Source organism: Mesocricetus auratus, unplaced genomic scaffold (genome assembly GCF_017639785.1).
Source record: "Mesocricetus auratus isolate SY011 unplaced genomic scaffold, BCM_Maur_2.0 Super-Scaffold_100015, whole genome shotgun sequence".
NCBI classification, from domain to species: Eukaryota; Metazoa; Chordata; class Mammalia; order Rodentia; family Cricetidae; genus Mesocricetus; species Mesocricetus auratus.
In genome coordinates, this window is record NW_024429198.1 from 24,255,317 (window position 1) to 24,278,065 (window position 22,749).

The 22,749-nt window shown below is 44.8% G+C and overlaps 1 protein-coding gene across 5 annotated transcripts in view; it reads left to right on the forward strand.

Annotated features, from left to right (window-relative positions):
- Ctnnd2 (catenin delta 2) overlaps positions 1-22,749 on the forward strand; it is an 814,201-nt gene that overhangs the window by 786,107 nt on the left and 5,345 nt on the right. For all 5 annotated transcript variants that reach the window (XM_040757687.1, XM_040757684.1, XM_040757683.1 and 2 more), the window contains 3 exons: positions 12,043-12,169; positions 16,131-16,262; positions 21,774-21,847. In XM_040757687.1, coding sequence (XP_040613621.1) covers positions 12,043-12,169; positions 16,131-16,262; positions 21,774-21,847 — 333 coding nt within the window. The remainder of the gene's footprint in view (positions 1-12,042; positions 12,170-16,130; positions 16,263-21,773; positions 21,848-22,749) is intronic.

The following is a 22,749-nucleotide window of genomic DNA, read 5'->3' on the forward strand; positions in this document are numbered from 1 at the left end:
GCCATTCTTAGTGGCTTTATGGGTGGGTGGGTCAGTTCTTCCCCCAGGAACAATCAACACACTTTGTACCTGTGGCTCTGGGAAGCTATAAGGCTCATAGCCATACCTGTCATTCGTGAGACCATCTTTTCTGTTGAGTAGGCCTCTATCCATCCATTAGCACAATCTCGTTCACCCTTGCCTGGTAGCAAAGGTCTGTAATCTCAGCTATTCCAGAAGCTGAGGCAGGAAGATCACAAAGTCAAGGCCTGCTTGAGCAGCAGAGTAAGATCCTGTCTCTAACTATAACTAAGAAATGGAGGTGGAGCTGCAGTTTGGTCGTAGAGCTCACATATGCAGGTCTCTGGGTTCAACTCCAAGTACTGCAAAACCTTAAAAAAAAAAGCTGTTGTATACAAGATATGCTGGGGTGTATTGTCCAAATGCCTGTCCAGGAAGAAATGAAAATGAAGTTTGTAGATCAATTGCTGACATTTCATCACCTGGGAAACACTCTCCTCGGGGTTTTTGATCACTAATTTCCTTGTGTTTCTCTTACCTTGAAAGACATTCCTTCTACATCCTTTTTAAGTCCCTGATCGTCTCTGGGGTATCTTTGCTTTGCATCTTATCCTATGAGTATAGTAAATCTTGTCGATTCTCATTCAAATGCATGTGAACACCACTGGCACCCACATTCATCTCTCTGTCTGCTCTCACTTCTGCATTTTAAATCTATATAAGAGCCTAGTTATACAGATGCCTATATGATGTTTCCACTTGGGTAGCTATCCTCTCGGTGGTCCTCACACCAGTACTCAGCTCTCAGTAACATCCCCAAAGCTGTTCTTCCTCATTCATTTTGGGTACGGTCCCTCCTTGGATTTATTGCACCATCTTTACCATCTGCAGAACGCTCTTCTAATTCCATATTTGGCTTTGCCGATCTCCTGTAGAATCCGGTTTCTCCTGGTCTCCGAGCCTCTCTCAGTCTCTCTCTCCTCGATTCTTTACTCTCTAGCCTCTCTAGCCTTGCTTCTCCTTGTCCTTCCTCTGCAGGCTATCCCAGGGTCTTTGTGCAGCCCCCACACAGTTTAACTCTTCAGTCTGTCTCCACTCCCTCCAAGCCTAGCTACTTGTAACTCCTGCTTAGCTCTTGCATCTTGCGGGAAACATTCATGACTCTCTGGAACTTTTCAGGGTAGAAAACAATAGTTTCACGCCAGGGCTCTCACTCTAATGATGGTCGCTGTGGCTGCACTGAAATACTCATCCCTCCTCCATCTCTCTGTCACAAGCCACACCTGTCATGTTCTCTCTGCGCACCTAGTATTCTGCTCCATACTTGTCAACACTTACTGTATAATAACAGCCATATATCTGCCTCAGATTCAGGCTTAGCGTGGTACCATTCTGCAGGAAGTGGATGGGACCCAGGTGAGCTTCCACGTTACTGATTGCTCATGAACATGCATGAAACCTGGCGTACAATGTCCAAGCTATCTGTTAAAAGCCATCTATTCAGATCCATAAACATGAAGGATAGACTTTGTTCAATTTTATCCCAAATTTAGCTTTATACTATTAATCAAAACACAGAGGACATAGAATAAAAACTGTTAAAGTCAGCTTTTTAAATGTTTCTAATATAGTTTGTTGTTATTGTTATATACCTGTGTGTGGTATATAGTAACATAGGTAAATACAACCTGCTGTCCATTTTTGTTGATGCTGTATATGCAGTTTCAAGTACTCTGCACTGAACAGCCAATAAGTGGGCCCTGCCTCCCCCACCCCCATAGTCATTAGTTACCTGTCGTTCTTTGCCTAGGACTGGGATACTGGGAAATTTCCCCCTTCTACATTAACAGGTCCATTGATGGTGCCATTGTTTTGGGCTTGTTTATGCAGCCATTTCTGGGAGAGGATGTTTCACAGCAGCCTTCCTAGAATTCTGGTTCTTACAGTTTTTCTGTCCCTCAATGTTCTCTGGACCACAAGTACAGGAACTGTGATGTAGATGGATCTGTTGTAGCTGGGCTCCCCACAGTCCAGTGACCTCTACATGTCTCTAGTTGTGGTTTTCTATGGTGGTCTTCGTTTGCTATAAAGAGGGTCTTCTTTGACAAGAGTTTGTAGTTACACTTATCTGTCAGTATGAGGATGAGGTTTAGAATATAGTGAGGAATTATGCCGGTCTAGAAAAGTGGCAGTAAGAGATTCTTTTCTAAGATCTGTGACCTTACTAGCCAGGAGAGGCTGGTCTAGTTCCAGTATGAGGCATGATTTGCCTCGCGTTGAGTGGGCCCTAAGTTAAATCAGACAGCTGCTGTTTGCCACCAACAAGTGCATGAATTATTGCATCTTCATGTGTATCTTGCCAGGCTGGTAGTTGTCTTGGTTCATGGGTGCTGCAGCTGGGTGGGACCACTTAATTGTTTCTGTCCCTTGGCAGCCTGAACTGTGCCTTCTGGAATTGCGGAAGCTAAGCTGCAGGAAGAGGCTGTCGTGTCCAGTGGTGTCTTCAGGTATAGGGTCCCACCCTCAACTCCTGAGAGGCAACCGAGGGCTACAGCAATAGTCTATACTGTTTGGGGAGTCACTTCGACTTCCCAAACTAACTGTTTAAAAGGAGATTCCTTGTGCCTGATACTGGGGTTTTGTTAGTCTTTGGTTCTTGTGGGGAACATTGTCAGTCCAAGTGGCTCAGCTCATACCCACACATGCACTTACACACATGTATGCAAACACATGTATCCATATGTTTTGGGTATAATTTTAGGTAAATATAAAATAATACTATCTGTTGCTTTATCAAACAACCTTGGTGTTGTTTGTCCCTCCTTCTCCTTCTTCTTGGCTTCCCTTTTTTACCCTAGCGTTAGCCCCATCCCAGTTTCTGTTTGCCCCTTCTTATCACCTGTATCCTGATGCTCCCCTCTCAGGAAACACCCCCCCCAATATGATCCCTTTATACATTCCTGGTTCTGTGGCTACCCCAGGCTGTATACTCATATGTGAGGATTTGGAGGTAGGAACCACAGAAAAGACAGAACATGTGGCATTTATCTTTCTAGGTCTGAGCCACCTCGGTGTGATCTTTTCTAGGTTCATCCATTTCTTTTCAATTTCATGGTACCATTTTTCTTTACCTCTGGAGAGTATTCCACTGTGTATATGTGCCACATTTTCATTCTCTGCCCCTCTGTTCAGGACATTTATGACCCAGCTATCTCACTCCTTGGCATATGCCCTAAGGACTCATCCTCCTGCTCCACAGCTACTTTCTCAGATGTGTTCGTTGCCATCCTATTCATGAACAGGAAACGAAAGTCTACTTTTTCATTTCAAGTCCCCAAAAGGGACAGCAGAAAAGAGGCTGGTTTGATCTTCTTCCGGTTTCTTAAGGTCTTTGCTTTCCTTCTGTTGGTACTTATTGAATCTTGACAAGTAATGCTTTACCCTCTTTGACCAAAGTACATGCATTTCTTTAAACTTGTCAGATCTTCTTGATGATAATAGGTATTCAGAATTAGCCCAACTGAATTAAATTGAGTTTATAGAATTGATTTATAAGTATTTTCTTTTAAAAGACAGTGCTTCAGAAGAGCCACATATATATACTGTACCTTTAAAACCCAAATCAATTTAATTAAATTTCTTTAAAAGCAGCAGAGCTGAAACAAAGTAATGAAAGTCAGGGGTCTGTCAGGTTGTGTTTATTTTTGCATTAAACTGCAAATACTCCCTTTTGGCCCTTAACATTTAGTTTAAATATTTAACACTAATAGCTTCTAGAATTGTTGGTGGAATCAACTTAAATGAATCCTTAACAAACGGTTTACCTTTAAAATAGAGATAATTTTATATTATTGCAACAAAGAACAGCAAAAGGTATCATTGCTATGCAAAATCTGGCTTGGTCTTCAATCACCCTGACTGTGTATCAGACACTCTACCTCTGTTGTTTCTATACTAGTGAGTATTTTCTATTGAAATAAAGACAGAAGGAGGTAATTCCACTAGTTCAGCATACTTTCTTTATCTGCTTAGTGAAGTTACATGAACGAGTGCATTCCACCTAGAAACACTGGGAAAACAGCACATCTCTGAGCAAGCATTTTTCATATATGAGGGCAATCTGAGATTTTCCAGAAGCTGGCCACAATGTATGTTTTGACTATTATTTGAACAATTGCTTCCCCAATGAAGAAGTCCTGGATGTGAATGAGAGTGACAAGCTCTAAGTATATGAGGTTGATGAGTGGACGAGCTTGAGTTACTAAAAGCCCGAAGGATTTGCAACACACATTCTCTTCTGTCTCAAGTCACTCAAAGAAAATTAGAATTGACAGGCTGCATGGACTGTAGAGCCATCGAGGAAAGCAAAAAACTTGTTTTTGTTACTTGAACATCAAGTAGTTTCTGGATGTCCACTGAGAAATCCTTGTTCTGAAGCCAAATAAATCTTTTCAGAGGAAGAAAATTTCAGAGATGTTTACAAAACAAGAACAGGGCTAGTGGCCATACATGGGCTACCACTGTTTAGTGGTTTTTTGTTTGTTTGTTTTTTGTTTGTGTGTGTGTGTGTGTGTGTGTGTGTGTGTGTGTGTGTGTGTGTGTGTGTGTTGGGTTTCAACTGATGTCCCCTATGTAAGTAAACAATGTTTTTTGTCAAAGTCAATTATTTACTGAAACCCATGCAAGTCAGAGGTGTCTCTTTATCATGAGAAAAGAGCTTGCCAAATCTAAATTTGAAGCACAGAAAGCCATACACCAACCTGGCATTGAAGATAATGTTGTGAACATGGCCATCAACTTTGACCTTATCTGGGCTGTGGCTCTTCACTGTCATCCTTCACCTCTCTGACGTGGTCCCCAAAGCTCATCTTACAGAAGCAGAGGCCAGAGGCCACAAAACAAGTGACCCAAAGTCCTATGCCCTGCTAACCCTCATTTTTTTGTGAGAATTCACTATGGCACCCCATTTTCTGTCTCCTGAAGACCAAGTCTCTGACTTTCCTATGAGCAACTGTTGAGACATTTCTCTTCCTTCCATCTTCCCATAAACTCTATTCTGTGGTCTGAGTCAACACCTAATCTCCTTCCTCCTGCAATGTAAATTACAGTTGCCCATCCTTCTCTGATTGAGTGGGAGAGTCTGCACAACCCCACATCACAGTTCTTATTCTATCTCACCCAAATACCCTCCACCCCTCTGGATAACATGGTTAGCAACCCTTCTAGAATGTGACTCTGTCATCACTGTCCCTATCCAGCAAAGGTCCCACCAGGTAAGGCCTTCAGGAGCCAGCCCCATGGTGTGTTAGGCATGCTTTTGCAGTGGGTGTGAGTGTCTGTACCCAACCATGAAGGAAACTGGAGCACAACTAATGGAACTGTGATATGTTCTCCCTTCTCATCCCTTTATCCCCAGCTCTCCTGAGGGTTTGTGGCTGGGGAAAGCTGAGTGTCTTACATTTTCTGAAACAGGAACAGAAGAGATGAAAGAGCAGGGCCACATGCACTAAAAGATGGATATGGAATTGGTATCAATCCAGGGGCCAAATGTACAGAGAGACTGATGCTTCGTAATTGTTCTTGAGGTTAGACAAAAGGGAGGCAAATTCATATACTCCACACTGAAACGTAGACAACACAGAGAAGTAACCACTGACGCTGATGGAGCCGAACTGAAGGCTTCCTCCTGAACTATTTCAGCTAAGCCAATGCTGCTTGGCAGCCCAGGTGTGTGTTCGTCAAGGACCAACAACAGAAAAAGATTCTCCTGTGATTGCTTTTTGCGAAAACAATACCAAAAAGATCATAAGGCTCTGATCACCTTCTTGATAGAACCAGAAAATACAGGGACTGTAGAGCTAGCAGCAACACCTATGGAATTGATTAGCACTTTGTGTTGCAATAATTACTGCTATTATCTTACAGCATAAACTCCAACGAGCATATGTCAGGCATAGCTGTGTTCCGGCATTAAGCCCAGCAGCAGAATTTCAAAAGCCAGCAAGGGTCTCTGCCTCACAGGTGGGAGACAGGCAGACAGTCTGTGGTGTGATGCGAACATGCAGTGTTAGTGGGAAACGGAAACTGTAGTGTGTTTCCTAGATGCTCCCCAGCCTTGGAGGCGGCACATGGTTAGCTGTTGTGATTTGATGCACCTGCGCCTCCTGCTTGCCTGGCAAAAAACAGAGCCAGGTTGGTATACTGAGCAGATTGTAAAAAGGAAGGCACTGTGCCAGGTCTCTGAGCTAACAGCTAGAAGGTGTGCACATGTCAATGTGAGTCACATAGCCAGTGAGGCTCCACACACAGGTGTGACTACAGCTAGAAGGTGTGCTCATGTGAAAGCCAATCACAGAGTCAGCAAGGCTCCACACATAGATGTGACCCGACTGAGTAGTGAGTTAGGTATCTCTAAGCTCTGAGATAATGACCTATTCTTGTTCCCATAGAAGTTCATGTTGAGAATGCTTATGTGACACTCCCACATACACTAGGAGACTGATAAACTTTTTGTTTGTTTACATGTGTATTCCAACTAGCTGTCACCTCTACCTGTGCAGAAAAGCTATAGGCTTGCAACTAGGGTGAGTCATTAGTATCAACGGGGGACAAGGGAGATTTTACAGGGAGTTATGCCTTAGGTCTCCTGGGAATAATGCAAACAGAATGGCATGGACTGAGGCACCAATGTTGCTACATTTTAAGCTCCATGCTGATGAGTTCTGTCACCCTTGTTCTATGGAGGAGAAAGTAAAACAGAGATCCCACCTCTCCATGATGTGAGCCCTCAACAGTAGATTAGACGGTGGTCTTAAGAACAGTTAGGGCCTTGACCAATACTCTGGCTCAGCCCTGTGAACACACCTAGCAAATTCCGTTATGATATGGGTTTAGTGCCTTGTGATTTCCCTAATACGAAGTTATGAGGCAAAGGTGTGCTATCTTAAGCCGTTTGTAAGCCATTCAGCCCCTCTTCCCACCCTGTCAGAGAGGTCCACTAATAGCATTCTGTTTGGAAATGTCAACTGCATGCTCACAATTATAAAATGAAGGGGTTGGGGAAACAGCTCAGCAGGTGAAGGGTCTGCCGTGCAAGCGTAAGGACATGCATCAGATTGTCAGCAACTACACAGAAAGTTTGGTGTGCAGTGTACATCTAACTAAGTCTCAGTGCTAGGAGGGAGAGACAAGAGGATCTGTGGGTTGCTGACCAACTAGTCTACCCAAGTGGTGAACTGGTAGACCTGACTCAAAAGTAAGGTGGAGAGGGAAAAAGACACTGAAGATTGAGCTTTGTCCTCCACACATGCACTTATGAATGCACAGGTATACTCCACACATGGTGTGTGTGTGTGTGTGTGTGTGTGTGTGTGTGTGGTATGAGGTGTGGTGTGTGTGGTGTGTGTGTGTCATGTCTATGTGTGGTGTCTGTGTGTGTGTATGTGTTATGTAATTTGTGTGGTGTGTGTATGTGTGTGTGTGGTATGGTGTTTGTGTAATGTGTGTGTGTATGGTGTGTGTGTGTATGTGTCTGTGGGTGTGTGTGGTGTGAGGTGTGGGGGGGGGTGAGGTGTGGTATGTGGTATCTATGTGTGTGTGTGGTGTGTGTGTGTGTTGTCTCTGTGTGTGTGTTATGGTATTTGTGTGGTGTATGTGTGTGTGGTATGGTGTTTGTGTGGTGTGTGTGTGTGTGTGTGAATGGTGTGTGTGTATGTGTCTGTGGGTGTGTGTGGTTATCAAGCTCATCATAGCTACAGGAGCTACTTACAGTCACAAAAGCACTAGTGCTCCTGAGATGGTTCATAAAGTTGACCTGCTTCCCCAGCGCTTAGAACTACTGAAAATTCCACTGTAGAAAGCCACAGTTTTGAGGGATAATATACTTCTTAGAGAAACACATAAGAAATTGTGACACAGAAGCCGGAACTGGTGGGAAGACAACAGGGTATGTAAAAGGGTCAGATGAATCCTAGTGCTGAGTTAAAGCTCTGGACTTTTCTTTGAATTTCGGTTTCTATCTACTCGAGACAATTGAGCAGCCTCCAGTTTTAAATTTAATGTGTTAAAAATAAAACCAATTTGAGGTGCCAGATATCATATCACATTTTTGATGGCTTAGCTGGGTCTCTAGCTAAAGGGCACATCTTCTGGGTCACTGCTTGTGTTTGCAGAGTCACAGACATTTAAGAAATTCCTTATCGTCAGCAATGGGGATTAACAGCTCTTCCCTAGCTACTGTGGCCATTCCTCATTCTCCAGTTTTCTTCCCTGAGCTTTCTTATCTCATCCCAACAAGCCACAGGGATGGTACAAAAGAATCTTTGGGTAAGCATTTAATAGAATAGAATACAAACACACACACACACACACACAATATGGCCAAGAATGAGTTAAAATTTGAAGGAGACAAAGTAGTGAGTAAAGATACAAATGATAAACAAAAAGATCTCCCAGAGTTATATATTTGTATAAACCAGTTTTAAGTCTTTGTAAGTGACAGCAAGAAGTTAGTAAATGATAGTTTATTGCTAGCTAGATAACATGTGTGCACATGGCTAGTGGGGCCATGTTTAGTTAGCAGTAATATTCCCCTCAAAACTATATATCTTCATTTTCTGAGCTTAGTTAGAACACAAAGAATCAAATGATCAAAAATTAAAGCAGTAAAGATGTGGAGAGCAGCGAGGCTTCACAGTAGCTAATGAGGCAGAGTGTGTGCTTATACACAGCTGTGATCCATCTACACCTGGTCCAGCTGTGCACTGGTCTCTAGCATCCAGTGTTACACCAGGCTATGACATTTGTGAACATGTGCCATCAGAATAGAAATCTTAATGTCCCATCCAGGCTTTTTCAGATGCAGCCATATCAAAGTTCTACAGCGTGACTGTTCCAAGATTCCTGCTTCAGTGAGCAAGAGAAGAGGGGAAAAGTCACCTCTTATCCAGGGTTGTTTGTATGGGGTGTGTGTGTGTGTGTGTGTGTGTGTGTGTGTGTGTACGCACGCACACATGTGTGCGTGTGTATGTGTACATGGGTGACATGTGTATATGTGTGTTACATGTGTGCAATTGTGTGTACGTGTGTATGGTATGCATGTGTAGGGGTGCACATGTGTATGTGGGCCTGTGGGACCGAGGTTGACATTGGATTCCTTCTCTGATCACTCCATGCCTTATAGATTGAGACAGGGTTTCTTCCCTTTCCCAATTCAATCCAGAGTTCTCCAGTTCAGCTGGTCTAGCTGCCAGAATGCTTTGGGGGTTTAATTTCGTTTCTGGAGTGCTGGGATCACAGGTGGACCAACACATCAGTTCAGCATTTCCATGAATTCTGGGGATCATGCTTGCTTTGTGTGGCATGCACTGATCCTTCTCTCCAGCCCCAAGACCCCTGCTTCCCACTTAGCTCTGACCTGAGCCCCCTACCACTCACACACAGTTTTCAACCCCCTCCTGTTTCTTCTCCTGTTATCTAAACTGTATTCCTTGCTTTCAGCTGATGACCTCATTTCTCGTTTTCATTGAGAAAACATGCGAAACCAAGAAAGGAGATTTTGACCCTCATGTCCTTGAATCTCCCCACTTCACAATCTCTTGACTGGACAGCCTGTCTCCTCACCCTTTCCTCCTGGCCAGCAACCTCTTGGTGCACTGCATACTAACTGTCCTACACCATCCTCTAATGGTTCCCACAGCCCCAGTGACCAGCTTCTTTGTCTTGGATGCTGTCATTCCCATCAGCACACAGAATGCCCGAGTGACTTCCAGACCATCTCTTAAAGCCTCTCTCCATCCCTCACTCTATCCAAGCCCCATTTTGCTGTTTCCCTCAATTCTAGACCTTTTCCAGGAGCTGTCCAGACTCAGTCTTCCCTATCAATTCATATGATCCTCTGAGCCTACTTGAGTTATATTTTACCAAACTTCTCAAAGTACCTCAGTCCCCACCACAGTGGTTTCCACAAAGAACAATGTGAATGCCATTTTATTGGTCTCCTTTTAATACACTCACTCATTTCCTCATCCATTTACCATTTACTCCCCTTTCCTTGCCTGATGTCACTCCTGTTTCCACCTCCTCCCAGATGTTCAGTTCCGGTCCTCTCGGCTTCCTTCGAAGCTGCTCTGACTCTAACTACTGGAGCGTCCCCGAGCTTGCTTAGCCTCTGCTTTGTACTTTTCTTAAATTGCATTCACCCTCCAGGTTCTTTCTGTTCTCTTGCCTTGGATAATATCTGTGTTCTGAACTCCAGAATGTTACCTCTGATCTTACTCCTGAGAGACAGATTTGCAGATTCTTGTTGATTCTTTTTCTTGCATCCATGTCTTTCAGGCATCTCTTATCCAACATCCTCCAAAAGCAGTCTTGAATTCCTTCCAAAACTGCTTCTCTGCCTTAATTCTTTTCAGAAGCGGCACCTGCAGTGCCAATGGCTCATAGCATGTAGCACAATTTCTCTGTCTGACACCCAGAGGCCAAGGCTTCAGATCTTCCAAGAGAGAGTCAAGCATTCCTCTTCTCCCCCCAGATCTCCATCTGAGTCAGTTGCTCATGTGCTCTCTCCATCCTTCCAGAGCTGCTGCTTCTGCTCTTAGTCTATAAGCTGTCTTCCCTTCCCAACACTCAGAATACTTTGTGTCTTTCTGCACCCTCCTCAGTGCAGAGCAACTGATCACTCCTCAGTCACAGCAACCATTCTGTTTCCACCCAGTGCCTTCACATCTGCTTTTTCCTTCACTAGGAAGCCACATTTAGCACTTGAACGTTCCCAAGTGCTTCCTTGACCAAATTTCACAATGCAACCACGCTAGCACTCTCCTCTAACTGCTGTTTTCTCTTCCAAGTATAAGAACTTCACTTTTACTATCACCATCTTTAACTTGCTTCTTTTTTTACTTAGAGTAGCCTCACTGCCTTCTTTCTCCATGAAATGTAATCCAGCTCTTGGAACTGTTAATAGAATCTTGCCTCACAGTCACTTAACCAGGGTGTGTTAGGTAACCTCTTTCAAAGGACCCTACTATAGTCCAGGTTTTATCATGTGAGTAAGAACAGGAATTATCAAAATCAGATTAAGACATAATCAAAGATTGAAATGAGTATGAATTTTGTTCTTAATTTCCATCTATTAATATTTGCAATGATTCCTCATAGAACATCAAAGTCTAAATATTATCTTTTGAAAATACAAACTAAAAGAGTTAGAAAGAGTTGTCTCCATGAAGAGGGAATTGAAATCTGGGCAGGTGCCCACTGTTCTTTCCTGCTATGCCAGAACTACTTGGGACAGTACTTCAATAGACATACAATTGAATTAAAGAATAAAGCCTAAAAGGAAAGCCTATGACATGGTAACAAGAGTTAGCAGTTAACTTTGTAGTTGGGAGGACTTAAATCATCAGCTGTTTTAATTTTCTTCTTTGTTCTCTATGAATTCATAAGTGACCCACAATGCATTTGTGTGGGCTAGGGAAGATATGATGGGAAACATTTTGAGGATGCTCTGATAAGAAGAATTCCCAGGATCACCCAGGAATGCACCAGAACCTTGAGGTCCAAGGCAGGAGTGTTTGGAAATTATGTAAAGGGGATAAATGATATGGTTCGATGCTCCCTTGGCACGCTGTTGTTCACAGATCTGTCCTGGGTATAAGAAAGTAACACTTGAGAAAGGTTCATCAGTGAATGGAGAGCAAGGAGGCAAAAATAGACATTTGGAACCATTTGACATTCTGAGCAGTGTATTTGCCTTTAAAAATGCACATGGCCAAAACAAGTTGGCACAGAAACCACTATTCAATATTTGTGGGGGAGGGAGCAGACACAAAAGGCTCACCTGCCAGGGCCAGGCTGGAGGAAGAGGTATATCCTCAATTCCCGCTGCTCTGGGTTAAGCCTTGGTGATGTGCGGGGCTCTGTAATCTCTTCTGACACCTGCAGAAATGTTCTGCAAATTCAAATGCCTGGAACTCTGCAGAGTCAGGAGGTGAAGCATCACCCTGCCTACCCTGCTTAATAGGAGTGCGCTGTCTTTTGCAGGATGGATGGTCACAGTATCACTTTGTAGCCTCATCTTCGACCATTGAGAGGGATCGACAAAGGCCCTACTCCTCTTCCCGCACACCCTCCATCTCTCCTGTGCGTGTGTCTCCCAACAACCGCTCAGGTAAGAGCCAGCCCAGCCCTTAGTTTCTTTCTGAGCCAAGGGACTCACATCCGGTCATTCATCTGGACACCACACTGAGAGCAGCTGTCTGGCTTGTTCACTGGGTAGTGTGTGGGCGCATGTTGTTTGGTGTCAACTCCGTTGGCTACACACAGACTAGGAACCATGTCAGTTGAGCTTGCTTCCTACCTATGGGATGCCCTCATGCGCTCAATGAGGAAGGAGTCTAAAGGAAGCAGGACAGAGTTCACACATCACAGTTACATAGTGCTTCTAACTATCCCCTACCCATCTCACTTATTATAAACTATGAACCATCAATATATTTGTATCACAGTTAACTTCTACTTGTAATTTTTCCCTCATTGTGCCAAATTCCCTAGCACTTAAATTTTGATCTCGGTTCATTCCTAAAATACTTCATATGATTTTCCAGTCATTTTGAGTAAGCCCAAAGATTAGATGGAAATATGAAAAGAAAATATATCTGTCATTTAGTACCATAAGCATCCTATTGTTCCCTTCCTCAAAGTATAGAGAGTTAAGCTTATCTTCCCCTGTCTGAATGTTTATTTCTTGGGTTGAGGAATGACTGAAGACTAAATAATCAGGTGTTCCCATACATACCCTGATGTCTAGGCTCTTATTTATGACAGCTTTCTCTTCCCTGACCTGCCCCCAACCACCACCGAGGAAGTCCTGTCCTCTGTAACAGCGGTTTTTGGAGGGTTGGGCAGAAAATCTGCCCATCAAAGTAACTTTTGTGTTCCTGAGGATAACTTTCCTCAAACTTTACATCAGATTTACTGTCATAGGGTTGAGGAAAGAAAGCAGGGACAAAGAGAGGAATTTCAAATGAAATCTATTACCCTCTCCAAGCTCTGTGAAAGTTTGTGTATTCAAGGTATGGCTGTCACTTGGGACATTTGATCCAAGCATACATGAGAGTGAGGGATCCCTGTAACTGGGAGGCACGGAGGTGGGCACATACTTCTAACTCTACAATTCTGAAAGCTTAAAGCATGCCTAGGACACACCAGGAGGGCGGCTCGCTAAAGGCTCTACGTAACTAACAGCTACACTCCACCAACCAGTCAGGAAGATGAAGTGACAGAGTAGATGGGAAGGCATTGGGGTGTGGACAGCCTGGGGTCCATTCCACAAGTGCTTTGCCTCGGTATTTCCTGGGCCAGGCACATCAAGACGCCTAATAAACATTTGTTCGCATGGTTTGGTATTTCCTGGAGCTTAACCCTGATTTACTGAAGACTGGGCCCATCACCGCGTGCAAGGTCTCAGGAGATAATTACACACTCCATGTAACTTAATAAACGTCACCATCTGTGCAATATTAGGCTCTCATTTTAGACACTTTGGTCAAAAGGCTCCAAAATACTGTGTCTTCTTGATTGATAGCACCGACTCCTAAGTGGCCAGGTTCTGTGCAAGGATAGCCAGGACTAGAGGAACAAGAACAAAAGTTTTCCCAAAAGAGAAAGGTTGAGCAGTAGAGAGTGAAGGTGGGGGGGGCTGTGGAAGTAAGTGAGACCCCTCTTAGCTGATGAGACAAGAACGGGAAGGAATGGACAGAGTACAACCGAGCTGGAGCTTGTTGGAGCCTGAGTTGTTCTCTCGGTAATTCTCCTGTAAGCTCAGGATCCTAACGATGCATACACTGCAGAGCCCCTTCGCTGTGCCACCCGTCTTTCATCCAGCCTGAAGTAGACAGCAGCCCAGTCCTACTTTGTTCCCTGCCTTCATCAGCCTCAGATCCCTCCTTGAAGAACCAGAGTCCCTGTGCAGCAGGGAAATGCACCCTTGAGTCAGATCACTAAGATTTCAAATGTGACCAGGGAGACACTGCAGGTTGTCATGTTTGATGCCCATGGATTCCCACTGGGTGCTTTGACCCAACTGGTGTTGTATGGAGTGCAAGCATCTATGTTTTAGGAATTTGGGGAATTCTTTCAGGTGGGTAATTGGGATTGGAAACCTCCAAGTACCTCAAGATCCGAGCAGTGGGCCTTTGTTTCGTTTCTGATCAGGTTGGGGTGTGTAATGAGACTCTTTTAGCCCAGTCAAACAGCATGTCTACTTCCTTTCCCCACATTTGGATGTGACTCATCCCCAATACTTCCAACTCAGATTCTGATGTATCTGAACATCTACTCTGCTCGGATGCCCCGAGTTTAGCAAACACGGCACAGCTCACATCCCTGCATCCTGGCACAGGGATTTGCACACAGAGTTGACTAAGTTTGACAGAATCCAATGATTCACAGGGTGGAAAGAGACTCATTTGGGGAAAAAAGCCCTGTGTGCTGCAAAGGATTGGAAAGATGCTCTGAAAGATAAATTGAGGCATGACTGGAAAGGTGGCTTAGACACTAGCAAAGATGGCTTTATGTTAACAGTCTGTTTCTAAAGAAAAGAAGTGCAGCCTTAGTCATCATCAGGTCTGCTTGTTGAGAGTGGGCTCCAAGGCCTTTCCGGGGAAAGTTCAATCCAGAAAGGTTAAGGACTAGGTGGAGAATCACCAGATCCTTGGACAGATCTCTGGGTAAATCAAGATTATATAGAACGATTCCCTGGGTTTAGGAAGTCAGAGGAAAATGGAAGATAAAAGCACACAGTGGCTGAGGTCTTCACACTGCGCATGATGTCCTCTTCGTGGTGGGAACAGGCCTGGCCCACACCCCTGTAGCACTGACACTGTTTTCTGCATCTTCCCACATCTCTGTGCTGGCTCACTGTTGAGTTGCTACAAAGCCGTCCCGTTAACTGTGGTTCCCCTGTTTCTGGTGCCAGTTTACTTTAAAGACATGGAATTCCTGTAACTACAACGCATCTGTCTCAGAAATAGGAACATGGCTATGGTGAGGTGCACTCCTGTTGTCCTTTTGCCCAGCAATCAGCCAGCAACTGAAATGTAAGGGGTGCACGAGACATTATTGACATGATGACTCCAGGAGCTGAAGCCAAAATGCCCTGTAAGGAACAAAATGTTCGCGCCACCTATCCCAGGCTACCTGGAGCAGAGCCTGGCGGGTGACATGGTTTTTAGCTCCACAGGTTCCCCATGGGGGTGATGTGGTTTCAGCCCACAAATTCCCTTCATGGGAGATGTTCTTCTGTCTTACATAAGGCAGCCTCTGGGAAACTTTGGGTTGAAATCACATTGTATTTCTTTTCATCAGGGAGTCTTCAGTGTCAACATGGGCCTAATATCCTTAATTCAAGTGGCTGAGTCAAGAAATTTTTGTGGTTTCTCATTTTTAAGAATTTTTATTTTAGTTTGGAATAATTTCATATATATCGTGGAGACAGTGAGCAGAGAAGACAAGTCTAAATACAAAATGCACTCATGTTCCCTATAGAACATTCATACAGCCTGGGGTCAGTTGTATAAGAGTCTACAGTATTTGGGGTGCTTTGACTAGAGCCGGTGTTATGAGGTAGGGTGTGTGGGATTTTCCACTTCCGATTGTCATGTCGGTGTTCAGAAAGTTTCAGATTTCAAAGTGTTTGTACTTAGGGTTTTCAAATTAGGGATGCTTGAACTGTAACAGCTCCTTTGAAGCATATCTAATTAAAAAATAAAGAGGGTGAGGGAGAAGAGAAGGAAGACGAGCTCGGAAGACCAATCTCCTTCGTAAAGCGCTTATGTACACCTAGGGAAGGTCATGTCCCCGCCATTTCTACTCAAGCAGGATGATCCAGAATATAATCCTCAGTTCCCGGCCACCAAGTCAAACTGTCCCTTTTATGATAAAGCAGCAGTCACCATGGTCTGAGGCAAGATGGTAAAAGCAAAAGTCCAAAGAAGCAAAAATAAAAAATAAATGGCCCACATATCATACTGACATAGGTTGCACCTTGTGTGTCTGTGAGGTGATTATAGGGAAAGCCACGCATGCCATGGAGTGAGGCACAGACAAAAACCTTTCTCTTTTCTTTATAGCAAGTGCCCCAGCTTCACCTCGGGAAATGATCAGCCTCAAAGAAAGGAAAACAGACTATGAGTCCACTGGCAACAATGCCACTTACCATGGAACTAAAGGAGAACACACTTCCAGAAAAGACGCCATGACAGGTGAGCACAGTCACGCACTTGACCATATTCAGTGCTGAGGGCCAAGAGGATTCTCAGAGCACGGGAGACCTGATAGTACCCAGAACTGGAGGAAGAAGACAGTGCTACCCACAGGACTCTTATTGAGACATTTTCTTCTCTTACTGTGATGCCAGTCTCCTGTATAGCAATGTCCATGAAGCTGCCAGAGAATGGATGAGCTTTTGTCTTCACCCCCATCCAAGTCACAACCATCCTCTTTCCATCCCGTCAGCTGGGACCCTGGGGAAGCCAAAGCTGATACACTTGGTGCTGTCTAGTTTCCTTCCCAGAATGCCTTACTCACCCGGCCTGCAAGTAGGTGTGGCCCAACCCCCCATGTACTTTGTACAGTTTTCCTTGGGAGTTTACAACTATCTTCAGGGTCTGCATACACTCCCTTCCCAACAGTTTCTCTAAGAACACAAGTATAGGGATGGGATACAGGAAGTAAGACATGGGAGGCTCCAGTAGGGGGCTTAGATCTACAAAACTAGACTCTCGGAACACAGGATTTTAACAAGGGATCAACACAACTCTTTGCCACATGGAGATAAAGATGGGTCCCTCCTGTAAATAGACTATGAGTAATTGATCTTTAAGGGGAGATCAGGTGGTCATATAAAACTGGGGTACAAAGGGTATCACCCTAACGAGACACAGATGCTCTCATCAGCACAAGCCTGGGTCTCTGATCTTATTTATGCACAGACCTGCAGGGAAGCAGAGCAGACAAATTGGAAGATTTATTAAATGTCTCCCAAACCCAGGACAGATAAGATAAATTTTTGCAATAACAAATGTATTTACCCCAGCAGCATAGTGCTCTGTGTTAACCCTGCACAGCTGCATAAAGAAGTATGTGCTAAAGATATATGTCCTACCTGCACCCCTAGGACCACATCTGCCTCCACGTGCAGACCCTACATGTCAGCCTCAATCCTGAAATGCCTCTTGAGTGGGAGAGATGAATTAGTTTCACCACCATAGCCGGTCCTCCTCTTTCACTGGCCGTCCCCCTGCCCCCTCACTATGAATGTTGTTCTAGCCATCATTGAATATAGACCAAGAAAGTGAGGCACCCAGGGGAGAATCTAATTCATACTGATTAGCCTGAATTAGTCACGACAGCAAATTCATCTGACCAGTCCAGTTTATAATTATTATTGCCCCAGATAGCCACAGCACCAGAATCTGGGATGACAGATTGAGATTATAGTTACAAGAATAATTGTAAGATTGATTGTATTACTATCATTTGAGTTTAGTGTTGCTCTTCAACTCTCTGGCCCCGGAGAATCCTCCCAAAGGACTTTAACTGAATTATGCTGAAATAATTCTAGTGATGCCTGAGTTTGCCCACACACACATAGTAAAATAAAACATAGATGTCTCATGTGCCTGATAGTCCTCCTGCCTAGGAAATGGCCAAGATCTTGACAACTCTGCAATTGAGATGTATGGAATTCTTTAAACCTGCTTAGAGGCTGAAACAGCTTAACACTGACTTACTCGAAAATTCAGTTCAAAACAATGCTATCAGTCATGTAGCCAACCTAGAAGAAAATTGAGCTCTTTACTGAAGTTGTTTATATAAGAATGGTCTTCTCAAGTCAACAGGTGTTTATGTAAAAACAGGTTGTTATCAGTGGCAGCAGTGAGGGCAGTGGGAGCAGTGAGAGGAGGGGAGGGATAGAGAGGCAGTGGGAGCAGTGAGAGGAGGGGGGGATAGAGAGGCAGTGGGAGCAGGGAGAGGAGGGGAGGGATAGAGAGGCAGTGGGAGCAGGGAGAGGAGGGGAGGGATAGAGAGGCAGTGGGAGCAGGGAGAGGAGGGGAGGGATAGAGAGGCAGTGGGAGCAGGGAGAGGAGGGAGGGACAGAGAGGCAGTGGGAGCAGGGAGAGAAGGGAAGGTGATTGTGCCAGTGACTTCATGACCGTGATAGTATTGGGTGTGACAGGAAAGAGTAGTTGAGACAAAGGTTAGTGAAGGAGGTCTAGCTCCCTGGCAGGGTGTTAAGGGCAGAGGTGAATGTGTCAGGAATGCTGGAGGGGAAGTGACGAGTGTGCTGAGAGCGGGTATTAATATGCTGGCAAGGATGAAGGTGGCGGTTTGGGGAATGAAACTGATGGTAGTGATTATTACCTCTGTCAGTGGTGCGAATTAAGTCACCAACCGAGCCATTATAGCTCCCAGCATGTCACACTGCAATAGAAAAGCTTTTTCACCCATTTCCATTCTGGAAAATCTGGGAAATGCCCATCATTCGAGAATTCACTTACAAAGTCAGATTTCTGAGGATCTCCATGTCAAAAATAACATTTTTTTCTCATTTAAGATTAAACCCAAGGTGTGGTAGGGTTTGATGGGGGGGAAAACCTCAAATGTTTCCACTTGTCTTGGTCCTGAGGAACCAGTGATGCCCTGCCATTCCCCAGTGGGGAGAGGCTGTCTCCTATGGGAAAGGACGGCCGCCTGCCCTCAAGAGCCACACTGGCACGCTGGCAGTCGGCACAGTCCCTCGCCGTGCTGCCATTCCCTAGCTTGGATCTTGGAACTCCAGATCCACGTGGGGTTTCATCCCATCCCTTCCGCTGCTCTCTTCTGTATCCCTTTGCAGCTTCTATCACGACTCTGAGAAAGCCGTCCCTCCTTGGGTTTCTGCTGCACAGGGGCCCTGAAAATCTCCACGTCAGCTGTGCGCTCAAGCATGCCAGACACTGGCAGCTAGTTCTCCAGCTGCGACTGCCCAGGAACCTCTTTGTGCCACCTGATCCCTGGCTACACAGCCTAACTTTTAGGTTTATCTGGAGGCTTCACCTTCCCGTCTGAGCTTCCCTTTTCTTCCGGTGATGCCTGCTGTTCTTGTCAATGCCTCTCATAAGCCTTTTAAAGCCATTCTGATCCTCCCTGTTAGAAACTGAGTGTTTAGGGAATGACACAAAAAGCAAGGCACTTCTCTATGGAGAGCATCCTTGAGGTCCTCCACTGCCTATGCCTGCGAATGTAGTTCACTCTCAACCAGCCTTCTCTACACAGGCAAGTGAGCCAAAGAGCTGAGGGCAGAATTCCAACAGAAACATCTCCTCCTGAGAAAACAACAACACAACGTGGAAAGAGGCTAAGGTCATAATCACACATATGTCCCCGCCCCTGAAAATAAGTTATTCCAAATAATGGCAAGCCATTATTTCACCTTGACCTTGAAGTGACATTTTTATCAGAACATTTACATAAGACAGGCAGATGTGTTGGGGAAGTCCTGTTATTTGCCTGTGCAGTTGTCAATAAAGTACTGTCTGGCCAATAGAAAACCTAGATAGGAGGGACTAGGAGTCGAGGAGGATTCTGGAAAGGGGAAACACAAGAGGGTTCGAGATGTAACCGCCATTGGGGTAGGAAGCCTGGAACCTCCCCGGTAAGAAACATACTTAGATTAACAATTATGGGGTAATTACTTAAGTCAGAGCTAGCCAGTTAGAAACAAGCAAGGCCAACAGCTTCATAATTCATATAGCCTCCTGTGTGTTTATTTGGGACTCATGCGGATCTAGAACCAGGCTAGCGCGGCAGAGCCCAGGCGACTGGCGGGGGATAAACCAAAGCGGCTAGCAAAGAAAAAGCTTCTCTTAACACAGATGAGTTTGTAAGAGTGGTGCCTTCATTCCCTCCTTTAGTAATTATGTCTCTTGCTCTGTGAAGATCCACTGAGACCAGGCCCCATCCCAAAGGCTCTCAAGCAGAAGGGACCAGACATGCTTGTCTGTTTTTATGGGGCCTCTGCTCTACTAAACAAAGGCTGGCAATAAACAAGGTCAGCAACAGCATAAGCTCTCCCATACGGTAACGACACACGATGCTGCACATTATGATGGGAAACACATAGAGGAGGCTGGGTAGAGAGGGTAACTTCACATGCTATGGGCAATAGGGAGGCATCTCAGCTGATAACTGGGCACCAGCCAGATCCCAGAATCTGGAATAGAGGAGGATTTGCAGGTACAATCTCCCTGAGGGCATACGAACTTGACTCATTTGATAGATCAAAGAGGAGCAGGCTCCATAACAAGAAAGGATGGTTGAGAAACATGGTGGGAAGTGGGATTGTGGGCAGATGATGTCCAACTTGAGCATTCGAGTATGACCAAGTAGAGAGCGTGATGTAATCCAACCCATAAAACACAAGAATCCCCCTGGCTGTGGAAGATTGGTGAAGACAGGGCAGGCAGGAAGTTGAGCCCACTAGGAAGGTTCAGTGACCCAGGAGAGAGTAAGGAAGACAGAGATAGATGCAATGTGTGTTTATCCACAGAGAGTAGCAGAGTGGTATAAAAGTGAAAGGGGGGGATGGAGGAATTGCTCAATGTGCCTTGCAGGCATGAGGAACTGAGTGTGAATCTCACACACTCATGTAAGGAGGTGGGCATGGCTGCCTGTGCCTGTAACCCCAGTAATGGGAGAGGCAGAGACAGACAGATACGGAGTGCTTCATATCCTGCCTGTCTAGCCAAATGTGAGCTTCCACGTCAGTGACAAGAAAATAAGGCGGAGAGCAAGAGTGGACAACTGACATGCTCTGTCCTCCTGCATGCGTGAGCAAGGGTACACACACCCACACTTCCGTGTGCAGGCAACACACACGGGAGGTGAAGAGGAGGCTCACCCTCACTCCCGAAACACTGTCCTCCAAGAGTTTAACTACACTGCTACTGTATGACTTCTAGGCAATAATAATAGCAGTGAGTAGTATGAAGTTAAATATTGATTTGCTGTTCTGATCTGGTGTGCTTTTGAGCCTGAGAGAGAAGGTGGTGTGAAAAATTCATTATCCTCAGATCCTGGAAACCAGGGATATTTTAAAAGGTGTGTGTGTGTGTGTGGTGTGTTCTATTGACCCTAGACAAGTAGCATTTTCCAGATCTTTCTTAAGCCATGACCCCTCACCTAGAGACAGGGGTATAGACAGTGTGGACTCTGTACCTAACAGAGTTCTGAAGCTCCCCATCCCCTCCACCAGCAGATGAGCAAGGGGTGTTAAGATGGCGCTGTCTACATGGCCTTCAGGCCTTGTGGAGTAAATTGTCTGAGAGATGACCACGCATTTGTGTGTACTCAAATTAGAAATTGCATCCTTGTCACTCTCCAGCTAAATGCTAAGCTGCTGATCAAGCCCCTGCATGCTCCAGCCCAGGTGACAAGCTTTTGTGACCCTGCAATCAAACTTGCAAGATGACCACCTGCCAGCCGCACCCTCCCTGACCCCGTTCATAGTGCAAACATTATTAGAATAAGCTGAGAGGCCATGGGAGTTCATAGCACGGTTTCTCTTCTTCCTGAATATGTAAAAGCAGATTTGGGGACAAAGGTGCCTTTCCACTTGAAATGTTCTATGAAAAACCAAGCTGGATGAAGCCAAAACCTACCTCGGTAGCCATCCTTCCATACTTGGAACCTGGTTTCTATTGCTAATAATTTTGTTTCCCTTTTATTTTTAGCTCAAAACACTGGAGTCTCAACTTTGTATAGGAATTCATATGGTGCGCCCGCTGAAGACATCAAACACAACCAGGTGAAGTGCAAGCAATGCGTTTCTATTCTTGTTCCTATTGGCTCGCAAGGAGAAACCTAAACTGGTTTCTCAAGGAGTAAACTGACTTCTGTCTCACATTATCAAGACAGAATCTCCCAATGTTCTGTCCTCAGTATAGCATACCTGTGCTGTGCAGCAGCAGGCTCTAAACAGCCTCAGGCTTCACAAAAACTCCTGTTTCACTGTCACTTCCTACCTGGCAGTAAAAAGTAGGTGTCACACTATGGTACTGTCATGGTTTGCTAATAGCTAACTGTCCCATTCAGTTTCTGGGCCCTGCTAAGTGAATAAATAAGCTGGGTCATGAGCAGTAGACAGGAAGTTACCAGGTGACCTCAACTATTTTCTTGACAGCGAACCTGTCTACCTGTAAAGAAAAGGACAAAGTGGGTTAGAAGTATCAACTCTAGTTATGGAAATCAACTCTTTTTCCTGTCACAAGTATCATGAGGTTCTGTAGCTACATAGAGCAGAGAATCTCAAGCTCTGAAAGAGATTTGTAGGGATGAAAGTAAACTCTTGATTTTGAAGCCAATAGTACAGGATTAACTTTTCATTACACAGTAGAGACACGCTCACGGCGAAATCAGCACAGCCCACAGAAGCCTTCCTGCCCACACAATCCTGCTGTACTTGGTAATGAAAACACTCCCTGGTGTAGCCCAAGCATGGTCTGACTCTAGTAGCTCCAAAGACTGTTCCCTACATTTATAGAACAGCCCATAATTTTCTCAAGAGCATATTTTAAGAATATTCTGATGGTTTATGAAAATTAGAACTAAGGTTTGCAAAGTACCAGAGAACAGATACTTGACCTGGGCCAGGTATGGTTCCTCAAATCCTTAATCACATCACTCAGGATAGCGCTGGCATGAGTTCAA